General features: G+C 40.1%; 1 protein-coding gene across 2 annotated transcripts in view; it reads left to right on the forward strand.

Annotated features, from left to right (window-relative positions):
• The window catches only part of LOC128657405 (oocyte zinc finger protein XlCOF22-like), a 125960-nt gene that overhangs the window by 12963 nt on the left and 95050 nt on the right, over positions 1 to 17947 (forward strand). For both annotated transcript variants that reach the window (XM_053711741.1, XM_053711742.1), the window contains exon 3: positions 11632 to 11739. In XM_053711741.1, coding sequence (XP_053567716.1) covers positions 11632 to 11739 — 108 coding nt within the window. The remainder of the gene's footprint in view (positions 1 to 11631; positions 11740 to 17947) is intronic.

A 17947-nucleotide genomic window follows, 5' to 3' on the forward strand; every position in this document is an offset into this window, starting at 1 on the left:
ATAGCAGCCATGTTTATCATAAGGGCATACTGAGGTAGTATCAGGAGTGTGCTCTATATAGAGCAGTAGTGTTTACCATGAGCGCATACTGAGGTAGTATCAGGAGTGTGCTTTATATATAGCAGCACTGTTTATCATGAGAGCATACTGAGGTAGTATCAGGAGTGTGCTCTATATATAGCAGCAGTGTTTATCATGAGAACATACTGAGGTAGTATCAGGAGTGTGCTCTATATAGAGCAGCAGTGTTTATCATGAGAGCATACTGAGGTAGTATCAGGAGTGTGCTCTCTATATATAGCAGTAGTGTTTATCATGAGAGCATACTGAGGTAGTATCAGGAGTGTGCCCTATATATAGCAGCAGTGTTTATCATGAGAGCATACTGAGGTAGTATCAGGAGCGTGCTCTATATATATCAGCAGTGTTTATCATGAGAACATACTGAGGTAGAATCAGGAGCGTGCTTTATATATAGCAGCAGTGTTTATCATGAGAGCATACTTAGGTAGTATCAGGAGCGTGCTCTATATATATCAGCAGTGTTTATCATGAGAGCATACTGAGGTAGGCACAGGAGTGTGCTGTATATATAGCAGCAGTGCTTGTGATTAGAGCATACTGAGGTAGTATCAGGAGTGTGCTCTATATATAGCAGCAGTGTTTATCATGAGAGCATACTGAGGTAGTATCAGGAGCGTGCTCTATATATAGCAGCAGTGTTTATCATGAGAGCATACTGAGGTAGTATCAGGAGCGTGCCCTATATATAGCAGCAGTGTTTATAATGAGAGCAATACTGAGGTAGTATCAGGAGCGTGCTCTATATATAGCAGCAGTGTTTACCATGAGAGCATACTGAGGTAGTATCAGGAGCGTGCCCTATATATAGCAGCAGTGTTTACCATGAGAGCATACTGAGGTAGTATCAGGAGCGTGCGCTACATATGGCAGCAGTGCTTATCATGAGAGCATACTGAGGTAGTATCAAGAATGTGCTCTATATATAGCAGCAGTGTTTACCATGAGAGCATACTGAGGTAGTATCAGGAGTGTGCCCTATATATATATCAGCAGTGTTTATAATGAGAGCATACTGAGGTAGTATAGGGAGCGTGCTCTATATATAGCAGCAGTGTTTACCATGAGAGCATACTGAGGTAGTATCAGGAGCATGCTCTATAGCAGCAGTGTTTATCATGAGAGCATACTGAGGTAGTATCAAGAATGTGCTCTATATATAGCAGCAGTGTTTACCATGAGAGCATACTGAGGTAGTATCAGGAGCGTTCTCTATATATAGCAGCAGTGTTTACCATGAGAGCATACTGAGGTAGTATCAGGAGCGTGCTTTATATATAGCAGCAGTGTTTATCATGAGAGCATACTGAGGTAGTATCAGGAATGTGCCCTATATATAGCAGCAGTGTTTATCATGAGAACATACTGAGGTAGTATCAGGAGCGTGCTCTATATATAGCAGCAGTGTTTATCATGAGAACATACTGAGGTAGTATCAGGAGCGTGCCCTATATATAGCAGCAGTGTTTACCATGAGAGCATACTGAGGTAGTATCAGGAGCGTGCTCTATATGGCAGCATTGTTTATCATGAGAACATACTGAGGTAGTATCAGGAGCGTGCTCTATATATAGCAGCAGTGTTTACCATGAGAGCATACTGAGGTAGTATCAGGAGCGTGCCCTATATATAGCAGCAGTGTTTACCATGAGAGCATACTGAGGTAGTATCAGGAGCGTGCGCTACATATGGCAGCAGTGCTTATCATGAGAGCATACTGAGGTAGTATCAAGAATGTGCTCTATATATAGCAGCAGTGTTTACCATGAGAGCATACTGAGGTAGTATCAGGAGTGTGCTCTATATATAGCAGCAGTGTTTACCATGAGAGCATACTGAGGTAGTATCAGGAGCGTGCTCTACACTGTGTGCAGAATTATTAGGCAAATGAGTATTTTGACCACATCATCCTCTTTATGCATGTTGTCTTACTCCAAGCTGTATAGGCTCGAAAGCCTACTACCAATTAAGCATATTAGGTGATGTGCATCTCTGTAATGAGAAGGGGTGTGGTCTAATGACATCAACACCCTATATCAGGTGTGCATAATTATTAGGCAACTTCCTTTCCTTTGGCAAAATGGGTCAAAAGAAGGACTTGACAGGCTCAGAAAAGTCAAAAATAGTGAGATATCTTGCAGAGGGATGCAGCACTCTTAAAATTGCAAAGCTTCTGAAGCGTGATCATCGAACAATCAAGCGTTTCATTCAAAATAGTCAACAGGGTCGCAAGAAGCGTGTGGAAAAACCAAGGCGCAAAATAACTGCCCATGAACTGAGAAAAGTCAAGCGTGCAGCTGCCAAGATGCCACTTGCCACCAGTTTGGCCATATTTCAGAGCTGCAACATCACTGGAGTGCCCAAAAGCACAAGGTGTGCAATACTCAGAGACATGGCCAAGGTAAGAAAGGCTGAAAGACGACCACCACTGAACAAGACACACAAGCTGAAACATCAAGACTGGGCCAAGAAATATCTCAAGACTGATTTTTCTAAGGTTTTATGGACTGATGAAATGAGAGTGAGTCTTGATGGGCCAGATGGATGGGCCCGTGGCTGGATTGGTAAAGGGCAGAGAGCTCCAGTCCGACTCAGACGCCAGCAAGGTGGAGGTGGAGTACTGGTTTGGGCTGGTATCATCAAAGATGAGCTTGTGGGGCCTTTTCGGGTTGAGGATGGAGTCAATCTCAACTCCCAGTTCTACTGCCAGTTTCTGGAAGACACCTTCTTCAAGCAGTGGTACAGAAAGAAGTCTGCATCCTTCAAGAAAAACATGATTTTCATGCAGGACAATGCTCCATCACACGCGTCCAAGTACTCCACAGCGTGGCTGGCAAGAAAGGGTATAAAAGAAGAAAATCTAATGACATGGCCTCCTTGTTCACCTGATCTGAACCCCATTGAGAACCTGTGGTCCATCATCAAATGTGAGATTTACAAGGAGGGAAAACAGTACACCTCTCTGAACAGTGTCTGGGAGGCTGTGGTTGCTGCTGCACGCAATGTTGATGGTGAACAGATCAAAACACTGACAGAATCCATGGATGGCAGGCTTTTGAGTGTCCTTGCAAAGAAAGGGGGCTATATTGTCACTGATTTGTTTTTGTTTTGTTTTTGAATGTCAGAAATGTATATTTGTGAATGTTGAGATGTTATATTGGTTTCACTGGTAAAAATAAATAATTGAAATGGGTATATATTTGTTTTTTGTTAAGTTGCCTAATAATTATGCACAGTAATAGTCACCTGCACACACAGATATCCCCCTAAAATAGCTATAACTAAAAACAAACTAAAAACTACTTCCAAAACTATTCAGCTTTGATATTAATGAGTTTTTTGGGTTCATTGAGAACATGGTTGTTGTTCAATAATAAAATTAATCCTCAAAAATACAACTTGCCTAATAATTCTGCACTCCCTGTATATATAGCAGCAGTGTTTATCATGAGAGCATACTGAGGTAGTATCAAGAATGTGCTCTATATATAGCAGCAGTGTTTACCATGAGAGCATACTGAGGTAGTATCAGGAGCGTGCTTTATATATAGCAGCAGTGTTTATCATGAGAACATACTGAGGTAGTATCAGGAGTGTGCTCTATATATAGCAGCAGTGTTTATCATGAGAGCATACTGAGGTAGTATCAGGAGCGTGCTCTATATATAGCAGTAGTGTTTGTCATGAGAACATACTGAGGTAGTATCAGGAGCGTGCTCTATATATAGCAGTAGTGTTTGTCATGAGAACATACTGAGGTAGTATCAGGAGCGTGCTCTATATATAGCAGCAGTGTTTATCATGAGAACATACTGAGGTAGTATCAGGAGCGTGCTCTATATATAGCAGTAGTGTTTGTCATGAGAGCAATACTGAGTTAGTATCAGGAGGATGCTCTATATATAGCAGCAATGTTAATCATGAGAACATCGCTTTTACCCTAGTTATGTGCAGCACTGAGGCATCTAATATTCTGTTATCTCTGGTTGTATAAACGTATTGTATGCAATATGGCACAGCTCTTCATTGCGTAGCTGGGCCTGGGGGTGAAATTATGCGCAGAGCAATAGGCGTTCTGCACTATTTCCCAGTGTTCTTCCCTATAAGTGCTGCTTGTATTGTTATAGAATCTAGCCGGTACTTCCTCTCACTAGGATCTCACTTGTCTGTCTAACCTTCCTGGTGCACTCAGCACAATGATTCCTGCTTAGCCAGTTCTGTGTAGGTCGGTGTACAAAGATAGAAAAGTAAACAGGCAGCAAGCTTTTACTTAAGGTTTGCTCAGCAGCTTTTATTATCTCACTCATCTAAAACCTCACAGCACACTATTATAGACTGTTCCATGCAGGGAGCTTCATCCGAGAGGGCTATTGGCATAATACACAATGTTTAATAATTCACATTTACCAATCAGCAGGATTCCTCCAGGGGCCTTCCTATTCATGGATCAATAAATTAGACACCTTCAAAGTTACTACTGTACACAAAATGTTGGTTTAATTGGACCAGTCAACACATTAGATTTGCATAATCAACAAATGCAAGATAACAAGACAATGCAATAGCACTTAGTCTGAACTTCAAATTAGTAGTAGATTTTTGTATAACAAATTTCAAAGTTATGTATATTTCCACTCCCCTTTTACCATGTGATAGCAATCAGCCAATCACAAATGCATATACGTATAGTCTGTGAATTCTTGCACATGCTCAGTAGGATCTGGTGACTCAAAAATTGTAAATATAAAAGACTGTGCACATTTTTTTTAATGGAAGTAAATTGGAAAGTTGTTTAAAATGTCATGCTGTATCTGAATCAAGAAAATGTAATTTAACCTGAGTGTCCCTTTAACCCTTAAAGGGACACTAAACCCAACTTTTCTCCAACATAGGTGTGTCCGGTCCACGTCGTCATCCTTACTTGTGGGATATTCTCTTCCCCAACAGGAAATGGCAAAGAGCCCAGCAAAGCTGGTCACATGATCCCTCCTAGGCTCCGCCTACCCCAGTCATTCTCTTTGCCGTTGCACAGGCAACATCTCCACGGAGATGGCTAAGAGTTTTTTGGTGTTTAAATGTAGTTTTATTCTTCTATCAAGAGTTTGTTATTTTAAAATAGTGCTGGTATGTACTATTTACTGTGAAACAGAAAAGAGATGAAGATTTCTGTTTGTAAGAGGAAAATGATTTTAGCAACCGTTACTAAAATCGATGGCTGTTTCCACACAGGACTGTTGAGATGAATTAACTTCAGTTGGGGGAAACAGTGGGCAGACTTTTGCTGCTTGAGGTATGACACATTTCTAACAAGACTTGGTAATGCTGGAAGCTGTCATTTTCCCTATGGGAACCGGTAAGCCATTTTCTTAGTTTAGTATAAGAATACTACTATAAGAACCACTGAAAAAGCTTATTGAAGGCGTCATTTGGTATCGTATTCCCCTCTGGGCTTGGTTGGGTCTCAGCAAAGCAGATACCAGGGACTGTATAGGGGTTAAATGTATAAACGGCTCCGGTTCCGTTATTTTAAGAGTTAAAGCTTTCAAATTTGGTGTGCAATACTTTTAAGGCTTTAAGACACTGTGGTGAAATTTTGGTGAATTTTGAACAATTCCTTCATACTTTTTCACATATTCAGTAATAAAGTGTGTTCAGTTTAAAATTTAAAGTGACAGTAACGGTTTTATTTTAACGGTTTTTTGTGCTTTGTTATCAAGTTTATGCCTGTTAACATGTCTGAACCATCAGATAGACGATGTTCTGTATGTTTGGATGCCAAGGTTCCTCCCCATTTAAATATATGTGATGAATGTGACATAGTGTCCAAACAAAGTAGGGACAATGATGCCACTGATAATGATGTTGCCCAAAATGATTCCTCAAGCGAGGGGAGTAAGCATGGTACTGCATCTTCCCCTTCTGTGTCTACACCAGTCTTGCCCACACAAGAGGCCCCTAGTACATCTAGTGCGCCAATCCTTCTTACTATGCAACAATTAACGGCTGTAATGGATAATTCTATTAAAAACATTTTGTCCAAAATGCCCACTTATCAGAGAAAGCGCGATTGCTCTGTTTTAGATACTGAAGAGCATGAGGACGCTGATGATAATGGTTCTGACATACCCTCACACCAATCTGAAGGGGCCAGGAGGGAGGTTTTGTCTGAGGGAGAAATTTCAGATTCAGGAAAAATTTCTCAACAAGCTGAACCTGATGTTATTACTTTTAAATTTAAATTAGAACATCTCCACGCTCTGCTTAAGGAGGTGTTATCTACTCTGGATGATTGTGACAATTTGGTCATTCCAGAGAAGTTATGTAAGATGGACAAGTTCCTAGAGGTCCCGGTGCCCCCCGATGCTTTTCCTATACCCAAGCGGGTGGCGGATATTGTAAATAAGGAATGGGAAAGGCCCGGCATACCTTTTTGTTCCTCCCCCTATATTTAAAAAATTATTTCCTATGGTCGACCCCAGAAAGGACTTATGGCAGACAGTCCCTAAGGTCGAGGGGGCGGTTTCTACTCTAAACAAACGCACTACTATCCCTATAGAAGATAGTTGTGCTTTCAAAGATCCTATGGATAAAAAATTAGAGGGTTTGCTTAAAAAGATGTTTGTTCAGCAAGGTTACCTTCTACAACCAATTTCATGCATTGTTCCTGTCACTACAGCAGCGTGTTTCTGGGTCGAAGAACTAGAAAAGTCGCTCAATAAAGACTCTTCGTATGAGGAGGTTATGGACAGAGTTCAAGCACTTAAATTGGCTAACTCTTTTATCTTAGACGCCACTTTGCAATTAGCTAGATTAGCGGCGAAAAATTCAAGTTTTGCTATTGTGGCGCGCAGAGCGCTTTGGCTAAAGTCTTGGTCAGCGGATGTGTCCTCCAAGAACAAATTGCTTAACATCCCTTTCAAAGGTAAAACGCTGTTTGGCCCTGACTTGAAAGAGATTATTTCAGACATCACTGGGGGAAAGGGCCACACCCTTCCTCAGGATAGGTCTTTTAAGGCTAAAAATAAGCCAAATTTTCGTCCCTTTCGCAGAAACGGACCAGCCTCAAATTCTACACCCTCTAAGCAAGAGGGTAATAGTTCTCAAACCAAACCAGCCTGGAGACCGATGCAAGGCTGGAACAAGGGTAAGCAGGCCAAGAAACCTGCCACTGCTACTAAAACAGCATGAAGTGTTGGCCCCCGATCCGGGACCGGATCTGGTGGGGGGCAGACTCTCTCTCTTTGCTCAGGCTTGGGCAAGAGATGTTCAGGATCCTTGGGCGCTAGAAATAGTTTCTCAAGGTTATCTCCTGGAATTCAAGGAACTACCCCCAAGGGGGAGGTTCCACAGGTCTCAATTGTCTTCAAACCAAATAAAAAGACAGGCATTCTTACATTGTGTAGAAGACCTGTTAAGAATGGGAGTGATTCATCCTGTTCCATTAGGAGAACAAGGGATGGGGTTTTACTCCAATCTGTTCATAGTTCCCAAAAAAGAAGGAACATTCAGACCAATTTTAGATCTCAAGATTCTAAACAGATTTCTCAGGGTTCCATTGTTCAAGATGGAAACCATTCGAACAATTCTTCCTACCATCCAGGAAGGTCAATTCATGACCACGGTGGATTTAAAGGATGCGTATCTACATATTCCTATCCACAAGGAACATCATCGGTTCCTAAGGTTCGCCTTTCTGGACAAGCATTACCAGTTTGTGGCACTTCCATTCGGATTAGCCACTGCTCCAAGGATTTTCACAAAGGTACTAGGGTCCCTTCTAGCGGTGCTAAGACCAAGGGGCATTGCAGTAGTACCTTACTTGGACGACATACTGATTCAAGCGTCGTCTCTGTCAAAAGCAAAGGCTCATACGGACATTGTCCTAGCCTTTCTCAGATCTCACGGGTGGAAAGTGAACATAGAAAAAAGTTCTCTGTCCCCGTCAACAAGAGTTCCCTTCTTGGGAACAATAATAGACTCCTTAGAAATGAAGATTTTTCTGACAGAGGCCAGAAAATCAAAACTTCTAAGCTCTTGTCAAGTACTTCATTCTGTTCTTCTTCCTTCCATAGCGCAGTGCATGGAAGTAATAGGTTTGATGGTTGCGGCAATGGACATAGTTCCTTTTGCACGAATTCATCTAAGACCATTACAACTGTGCATGCTCAGACAGTGGAATGGGGATTATACAGACTTGTCTCCGACGATCCAAGTAGATCAAAGAACCAGAGATTCACTCCGTTGGTGGCTGAACCTGGACAACCTGTCACAGGGAATGAGCTTCCGCAGACCAGAGTGGGTCATTGTCACGACCGACGCCAGTCTGGTGGGCTGGGGCGCGGTCTGGGAACCCCTGAAAGCTCAGGGTCTATGGTCTCGGGAAGAATCTCTTCTCCCGATAAACATTCTGGAACTGCGAGCGATATTCAATGCTCTCAAAGCTTGGCCTCAACTAGCAAAGGCCAAATTCATAAGGTTTCAATCAGACAACATGACGACTGTTGCATATATCAACCATCAAGGGGGAACAAGGAGTTCCCTGGCGATGGAGGAAGTGACCAAAATAATTCAATGGGCGGAGAATCACTCCTGCCACTTGTCTGCAATCCACATCCCAGGAGTGGAAAATTGGGAAGCGGATTTTCTGAGTCGTCAGACTTTCCATCCGGGGGAGTGGGAACTCCATCCGGAAATCTTTGCCCAAATAACTCAATTATGGGGCATTCCAGACATGGACCTGATGGCGTCTCGTCAGAACTTCAAGGTTCCTTGCTACGGGTCCAGATCCAGGGATCCCAGGGCGACTCTAGTAGATGCACTGATAGCGCCTTGGACCTTCAACCTAGCTTATGTATTCCCACCGTTCCCTCTCATTCCCAGGCTGGTAGCCAGGATAAATCAGGAGAGGGCTTCGGTGATCTTGATAGCTCCTGCGTGGCCACGCAGAACTTGGTATGCAGACCTGGTGAATATGTCATCGGCTCCACCATGGAAGCTACCTTTGAGACAGGACCTTCTTGTTCAAGGTCCATTCGAACATCCGAATCTGGCTTCACTCCAACTGACTGCTTGGAGATTGAACGCTTGATTTTATCAAAGCGTGGGTTTTCAGATTCTGTCATTGATACTCTTGTTCAGGCTAGAAAGCCTGTAACTAGGAAAATTTACCATAAAATATGGAAAAAATATATTTGTTGGTGTGAATCTAAAGGATTCCCATGGAACAAGATAAAAATTCCTAAGATTCTATCCTTTCTACAGGAGGGTTTGGAGAAAGGATTATCTGCAAGTTCTTTGAAGGGACAGATTTCTGCTTTATCTGTTTTACTTCACAAAAAACTGGCGGCTGTGCCAGATGTTCAAGATTTTGTTCAGGCTCTGGTTAGAATCAAGCCTGTTTACAAACCTTTGACTCCTCCTTGGAGTCTCAATTTAGTTCTTTCAGTTCTTCAAGGGGTTCCGTTTGAACCCTTACATTCCGTAGATATTAAGTTACTATCTTGGAAAGTTTTGTTTTTGGTTGCAATTTCTTCTGCTAGAAGAGTTTCAGAGTTATCTGCTCTGCAGTGTTCTCCTCCTTATCTGGTGTTCCATGCAGATAAGGTGGTTTTGCGTACTAAACCTGGTTTTCTTCCGAAAGTTGTTTCTAACAAAAACATTAACCAGGAGATAGTTGTGCCTTCTTTGTGTCCGAATCCAGTTTCAAAGAAGGAACGTTTGTTACACAATTTGGATGTAGTTCGTGCTCTAAAATTCTATTTAGAGGCTACAAAGGATTTCAGACAAACATCTTCTTTGTTTGTTGTTTATTCTGGTAAAAGGAGAGGTCAAAAAGCAACTTCTACCTCTCTCTCTTTTTGGCTTAAAAGCATCATCCGATTGGCTTATGAGACTGCCGGACGGCAGCCTCCTGAAAGAATCACAGCTCACTCCACTAGGGCTGTGGCTTCCACATGGGCCTTCAAGAACGAGGCTTCTGTTGATCAGATATGTAAGGCAGCGACTTGGTCTTCACTGCACACTTTTACCAAATTTTACAAATTTGATACTTTTGCTTCTTCTGAGGCTATTTTTGGGAGAAAGGTTTTGCATGCCGTGGTGCCTTCCATCTAGGTGACCTGATTTGCTCCCTCCCATCATCCGTGTCCTAAAGCTTTGGTATTGGTTCCCACAAGTAAGGATGACGCCGTGGACCGGACACACCTATGTTGGAGAAAACAGAATTTATGCTTACCTGATAAATTACTTTCTCCAACGGTGTGTCCGGTCCACGGCCCGCCCTGGTTTTTTTAATCAGGTCTGATGAATTATTTTCTCTAACTACAGTCACCACGGTATCATATGATTTCTCCTATGCATATTCCTCCTTTACGTCGGTCGAATGACTGGGGTAGGCGGAGCCTAGGAGGGATCATGTGACCAGCTTTGCTGGGCTCTTTGCCATTTCCTGTTGGGGAAGAGAATATCCCACAAGTAAGGATGACGCCGTGGACCGGACACACCGTTGGAGAAAGTAATTTATCAGGTAAGCATAAATTCTGTTTTTTTTCTTTCATGATTTAGATAGAGCATGCAGTTTAAAGCAACTTTCTAATTTACTCCTATTATCAATTTTTCTTTGTTCTTTTGCTATCTTTATTTAAAAAGCAGGAATGTAAAGCTTAAAGGGGACAGTCAAGTCAAAAAAAACTTTCATGTTTCAAATAGGGCGTGTAATTTTAAACAACTTTCCAATTTACTTTCATCACCAATTTTGCTTTGTTCTTTTGGTATTCTTAGTTGAAAGCTAACCCAAGGAAGTCTGATATGATAACGTTTAAGCCCTTGAAGGCCTCCTGTTATCACATACTTTGTTATTTGCTTTTCACAACAGGGGAGAGCTAGTTCATGTAAACCATATAGATAACATTGTGATCACGCCCTTGAATTGTGGCAGACACTGCACTAATTGGCTAAAATGAAAGTCAATAGATAATAAATAAAATGTCATGTAATCAGGGGGCTATCAGAAGATGCTTAGATACAAGTTAATCACAGAGGTAAAAAGTATATTAATATAACAGTGTTAGTTATGTAAAACTGGGGAATGGGTAATAAAGGGATTATCTATCTTTTAAAACAACAACAATTCTGGTGTTGACTGTCCCTTTAAGAGTCGGCCCATTTTTAGTTCAGAACCTGGCTTATGCTTGTTTATTGGTTTGCTAAATGTAGCCACCAATAAGCAAGCACTATCCAGGGTGCTGAACCTAAAATGAGCTGGCTCCTAAGCTTTAAATTCCTGCTTTTTAAATAAAGATAGCAAGAGAACGAAAAAAAATGTGGGTTTCATACCCCTTCAAGATGGATTTAATTTTTTTTAGTTGTGCTACTAAATTCTGTGTTAATTTTTTAGAGTACATCTTGGATGATATCTCTATGTTTAATTATGTATTAGGCTTATGTCATATTCAACAAAAATGTTTAAAATATATTTTTAAAAAAAGGAGGGTAAGAAAGAGTTATACCCTGTACCGTCTAATATTGGATAACTTTCTGCTGTAATTACAGGGCGTCTAGAGGAAAACTCAGGCACAGGGCTATTAAATGTGAAGGAAGAGGATGAGACAGATGACATGAATAGTCATCAGACTGAAATGCAGTGGTCCCTCCCTGCCGGTGAGTAGTAATACGTGACAGTCTGCCGGGGCTGTGCACACAGTTACTTACTGCTCTCCCTTGTAGTCTACTGTATTACAAGTGAGTGTATGTATGTTGTGTCTGAGGTATGTGAGTTACAAGTGAATGAGCACTTATATTGTGTGTGAGGTATGTGGGTTACAAATAAGTAAACCAGTGACAGTATCATCCCAGGTGAGTGTGCACTTGTGTTGTGTCTGAGGGACTTAGGCTGCAGCTGAGTGTAGATGAATGTTGTGTCTGAGGAGCGCAGGTTACAGGTAAGTATGCACGTAAATTGCGTGTAAGTTACATAGGTTACTGATAAGTAAACCAATGACAGTATCAGCCCAGGAGAGTTTGCACTTCCCCATGGCAGAACATGCAGTGATCTGAGATGTCATCGCAGAAAATGCATCATGTCTGCAGAAAGAACAGGACACATGCAGGAACTGTAAGTGCTTTCACTTTGCAGAGCTGCTCCACATCAGGCTGTTCTATTTAAACAGAGCTTTGCTCTGGTAGCACTGTGTAAGTTTTCCTTAACATCGCATCCACAGCAAAGTGCTGTTTGAAGTAGTCAAATATGCAGTAGAGCTGCAAAGCAACAGCACATTGATTGTTGACTGGCTTTCAGATTTTTTTCAAACCCAACCCCTTAACCGTTCCCCAGTCTGCAAAGCTGTTTTTTCTGAATGTAAGACATTTTTATGAGCACTGCACGTTTTTATTACTACATTTCTATGTTAGACCAAGTGAAAAGTACTTTATTCAAGAGACATTTTTCCTTTTTTTTTTTTTTTGTCTGCAGCTAATTTGCAATCCAATTTTCAACTGCTGCAATATATTAATCTTTAAAAATTGCTTTACTCTCCAGTTAATCAACACATTGCAACTGAACTGGTGCTTTACTGTAACGGCCTAATTTAAAAATAACCTGCAGAAAAATGTTCACAAAAAAAATGTCATCGCAGAAAGTGAATAAAAGTTCTGCCTCTGAGCTTCTACTGTTTCTGAGCGACATGGGTTACAGCTGAGTGTGCATGTACACTGTGTCTGAGGGATGCAGGTTACAGGTGAGTGTGCACGTACACTGTTTCTGAGGAATGCAGGTTACAGGTTAATGTGCACATACACTGTGTCTAAAGGATGCAGGTTACAGGTTAGTGTGCACTTGTGCTGTGTCTGAGGAATACAGGTTACAGGTGAGTGTGCACATATATTGTGTGTGAGGTACATGGGTACCAGGTGAGTGTGCACATACATTGTGTCTGTGATTGTTGGGTCACAGTTGAGTGTGCATAGTAAGGGCTAGATTACAAGTGGCACGCTAACTGTTGCACGCAAGCAATAAGGTGCTTATCGTGGCTCTTTGCGTGCATCCAAAGTAGCACTCTTATTACAAGTTGAAAGTAAACTCGTTCACTTGAGCGCAATTGAATTTCACGCATGTCAGGATAGCACAATTTCAGAACTCTGGTTAACTGTTACGCTTGACAAAAAAGTTTAAAAAAAACACATAAAAAATGCATTTAAAAGTACAGTTACGCTCATAATAACACTGCCTAATAAAATTATTTTTAAAAATTGATTTAAGAAGTTATAAAGGCTGAAGATATGAGGTCTCAGGTGTGTGGCAAAGGGCTGTAACATTGAGATTCATACATAGACGTCTTAATATGTATTTATATGTGTATATATGTATTTACATATATATATACACATAAGTACATATGTAAACATAAATATAAGTGCATTGGAGCCCTTTGCAGTCAAGTAACTGAAAACATGTAAAATCATATTTATGCAATATTCATAAATCTATATTCAAGTATAGATAAATATTTTACCAAAAAAAGTTTTTTTATAAATATATATATATATATATATAGATAGAAAATATTCTTCTATATGGATAACATTAAAATGTGAAATATTCATATTTCATGTCAGATTATCACACTTGGTTAAACATGAGTTTGTGCGCGAGTAAGGGTGCTAGTTTTCTTTTATGGCGGAATATGTTAACACGGTTGCGATATTCGAAGTTTCGGCTTCATGCACGCGTTGGCTTAGAGTTCATGTAAAAACGTTTTACTTTCAATACGCGCACTACCCGACACACGCAAAGCCTTGTATAAGTATGGGAGCTGTTTGCGCGCATAGAGAAACGGGCTCTCTTTTAAACCCTATTTTGAATGTTAAGTGTGGGGGAGAGTATGGGTGATACTGCGGCGGTTGTAGTTAACATTTTCCGGCCAGGCTCGTTTCGGAGTGAACTACGCTTCCCGGAACTTCCCGGGAAGGATGGGCAGATCGGATTGTGCAATTTTACTCTGGTGATTTATGTGGGCTATGACTATCTCTCATGTTTCAGGGATTTTACCTTATATTTTTGTTTAAACGATCGACGTGTCGGTTTATTGCCTAATATAACATTTCTATAGCAATGGTTATCAGGGCTGCTAAGACATTACCGTCCAGCCTGACAGTAATAGCCATGCTCTCTATCTGACAATTTTCCTTGTTATAATGCAGACAATATGTATATGATTTATTATCATACTGGTGATTAAACACCCTTATTTCTTTTGTGGGAAATAAATGTAATCATCTTATGTCCACTAAAGAGTATGAATATATATATGGAGGCTTATAAGCATAGCATTTCAGATGTGTATTCCCTCTTAACTGAGGTAGAACATGAAAATATGTTCTGATTTATTAAAATTTCAGATGATTTATCTCCCTTATTTCTGCTGAAGAAACTAAATATTTATGGTGTATCTTATAGTTGCAAATGCTTGTTTACTCTCATTGCTGCAGTAGAAAATAAATATATCTGGTGTTTTTCTAAACATTGCAGCCACTTAATCACACCTATTTCTACTGAAGAGAGTTGCTTTTTCTAAGCTTATCCTTCTAAGATCTGGTATATATTCATTACCAGTGACTATATATGGTGGTTTATCAGCTTTACTAAGGTGCTTAAAGGGACACTAAACACAATTTTTTTTCTTTCGTGATTCAGATAGAGCATGCAGTTTTAAGCAATTTTCTATTTTACTCCTATTATCAATTTTTCTTCGTTCTCTTGCTATCTTTATTTAAAAAAGAAAGCATTTAAACTTTTTTATTGGTTCAGGACTCTGGACAACACTTTTATATTGGTGGATGAATTTATCCACCAATCAGCAAGAACAACCCAGGTTGTTCACCAAAAATGGGCCAGCATCTAAACTTACATTCTTGCATTTCAAATAAAGATACCAAGAGAACGAAGAAAATTTGATAATAGGAGTAAATTAGAAAGTTGCTTAAAATTTCATGCTCTATCTGAATCACGAAAGAAAATTTTTTTTGGGTTTAGTGTCACTTTAAACCCACATATGTCTTATATGGGAACCTCAGTGTTATCAGTACTTAGTCATATTGATTTCTAATTTATTGTATGGAAAATAGACTTATCTGGTAGATTATTAACTTTACCGGTCCAGTGCTTATCCATAATTCCTTTTTTATATGGAAATACAGTTTTCTTGTGGTTATCAGCTCCAGTACTCAGACCTCTTATGTATTACATGGAACATAAGTATCTCTGGTTATGTTATCAGAGTTATTAGTGCTTAATCTTAGTTATTCCTCCTTATTATGTGGATAATAAACATAATTAGAGGTTCTTATGCATTTACAGGCTTAATCATAGTTTTTTCTTATATAAAATAAACTTTTCTGTGGTTTCCCTGTATTAATAATGCTTACCCATATTTCCTTTTATATTGAAGTTAACCATATCTAGTTATTTATCAGCATTTCCAACGTTTCTCTATACGCTTCTATACAGAATAATCATATGTGTTGTTTTATCAATATCACCAGCTCTTGACATTCTAGTCCCTATTTTGAAAATAAACATATAGGGAAATATGGAAATATTATCATTCTAGTGCTAATCATCTTTTTTTTTCTTATATAGAAATTAGCTTGGCTGGTGATTACTTGACAATGCCTGGGGTTACACATCTTATTTCTTACAATGGGAAATAACTTATCTGAGAGTTATTTAGCTTACAGTGCTTAATCCTACTTACCTATTTCTTGCATAGAAAATGGCTATCTCTGGTGTTATTTTAATCTTTTCCGGTATCTAATTGTACTTATCTCTTGCAAGACACAAATAAGAAACACAATATCTGGTAGTTTATCAGTGCCCTGAACCCTATATATTAGCAGTACCAGTGTTTATTCACACTTCTGTGATTTTCTGCTGATAATCTTATCTTGTTCATCCAGTTTTGTTACTAACATTTATACCCTTCTACGAATATCATGCTCTGGTACAGAATCATTTTTATGATTAGCATTCTCTGTGCTTACATCATATTTTAAAGGGACATAAAACCCAATCATGATTTAGGTAGAACATACAATTTTAAACAACTTTCCAGTTCACTTCTATTATCAAATTTGCTTTGTTCTCTTGTTATAATTTGTTGAAGGAGCAGCAATGCCCTACTGGTTTCTAACTGAACATATGGGTGAGCCAATGAAAATCGGTATATGTATGCAGCCACCAATCAGCAGCTAGAACCTAGGTTCTTTGCTGCTCCTGAGCTTACCTAGATAAACCTTTCAGCAAAGGATAACAAGAGAAGGAAGCAAATTAACAGAAGTAAATTGGAAAGTTGTGTAAAATTGAAAGCTCTGTCTAAAATCATGAATGTCTAATTTTGACTTTACTGTCCCTTTAACCCCTTGAGTGCTAACGACGCCTCTGAGGGTCGCAGAGTTTCCCACTCTGGTGCTAGCACTCTCCCACCTTGAGGAAGATCTGGGGGCTCCCACCCGCTCCTACCCCGGCGATCGGGCCTGCATAAGGACAGGCGGGGCTTCACCTTTTGCGCAACTTTATTCAAAATGTACAATTCAAAGTATAGGGAAAGGGGGCATGCTGCTTAGACGCCTGTATCTCAGGCATCTAAGCAGCTACAGACCCCCAAGACCCACCATTGGAAAGGTAATCACCTAACCTTTCCAACCTTGTAAGTCTTGTGGATCTGGATAAAAAAAGTTAAAAAAAAAAACAACTTAAAAAAGAAAACTTAAATCACCTTAGCACCCAGGTGGGAAAGCGCTTAGCACTTAAAGGGTTCATTATTAGTCACACTTAATGTATTAGTACTTATCTCTCTTATCCTGCAATCAAGCATCAAGAGGTTTCATAGCATTCCAGGTTTATCATCATTACCAGGGCTCGACCGTTTATTGTCTTAGTTGCTATTGATGTATCTTTGGATACTTAGCTTTACTGGCAATCTGCACTATTATCTTACATTGCAAATCTCATACTTTGTGGAGTGATAACAGCTATATTTATCTCATCTTTACTTAGTGCTTTCTAATTAGCATGTTTTCTTTTATGGCGTGGCCTGAAAATTACTATTTTATGTTCTGGGTCATAGATTTAAAACGTGCTTAATGTAACTCCGACGCTGATCAGGTTCTGATTAGCTCATGTTCCGGGGACTGGTCGCTAAACCAGGAGGTGTCTTGCGAGATCGCTGTAGTTGGGGGTACCCGGAAATAGATATGTCTTCCCTTCTCAATGCTCATCTTCCGAGATGTTGAGATTGAGGGATCCTCCAGTGGAATGGTTGGATGATTTAGCTTTACTTGGCACTTCATTCTAGTGCAATTCTTTTTTCCTTCACTCATTCTGCTTCCTCAAATTATAGCTTTAACCAAACAGAAGGGACCTTCAGTGCTCTTGGTAGCTCTTGTGTGGCCACGGAGGACTTGATATGCAGTCCTTGTGAAATGTTGTCATCCCCCGCATGACATTGCATTTAGAGACCGGACATTCATGGAACACTAAGTTTGTCTCAGAGTGAATCCTCTGAGGTGGGGCTTGAGTCTCTGGTTCAGGCTTGTAAGCCCGTTACCAGATTTTCTTTTCTTTTAAAGTGTGGAGGGTTTTAATGAGGGCTGCTAGTTGATCCTCAGTGCATATTTTCATAAAATGTTGTTTTGATGCTGTTGCCTTAGCTGAGGCATCTTTTGGGAGAAAGGTTCTTCAAATGGTGGTGCCTAGTTCTTAGGACTGCCTTCCCTATCTTTCCCTGCCTATTCATTTTGTGTCCTCCACAGCTTGGGTATGGGTTTCCTATAGGTAATGAATGAATTTGTGGACTCTCACTGCCATTAGAAA

Source organism: Bombina bombina, chromosome 4 (genome assembly GCF_027579735.1).
Source record: "Bombina bombina isolate aBomBom1 chromosome 4, aBomBom1.pri, whole genome shotgun sequence".
Taxonomy (NCBI): Eukaryota; Metazoa; Chordata; class Amphibia; order Anura; family Bombinatoridae; genus Bombina; species Bombina bombina.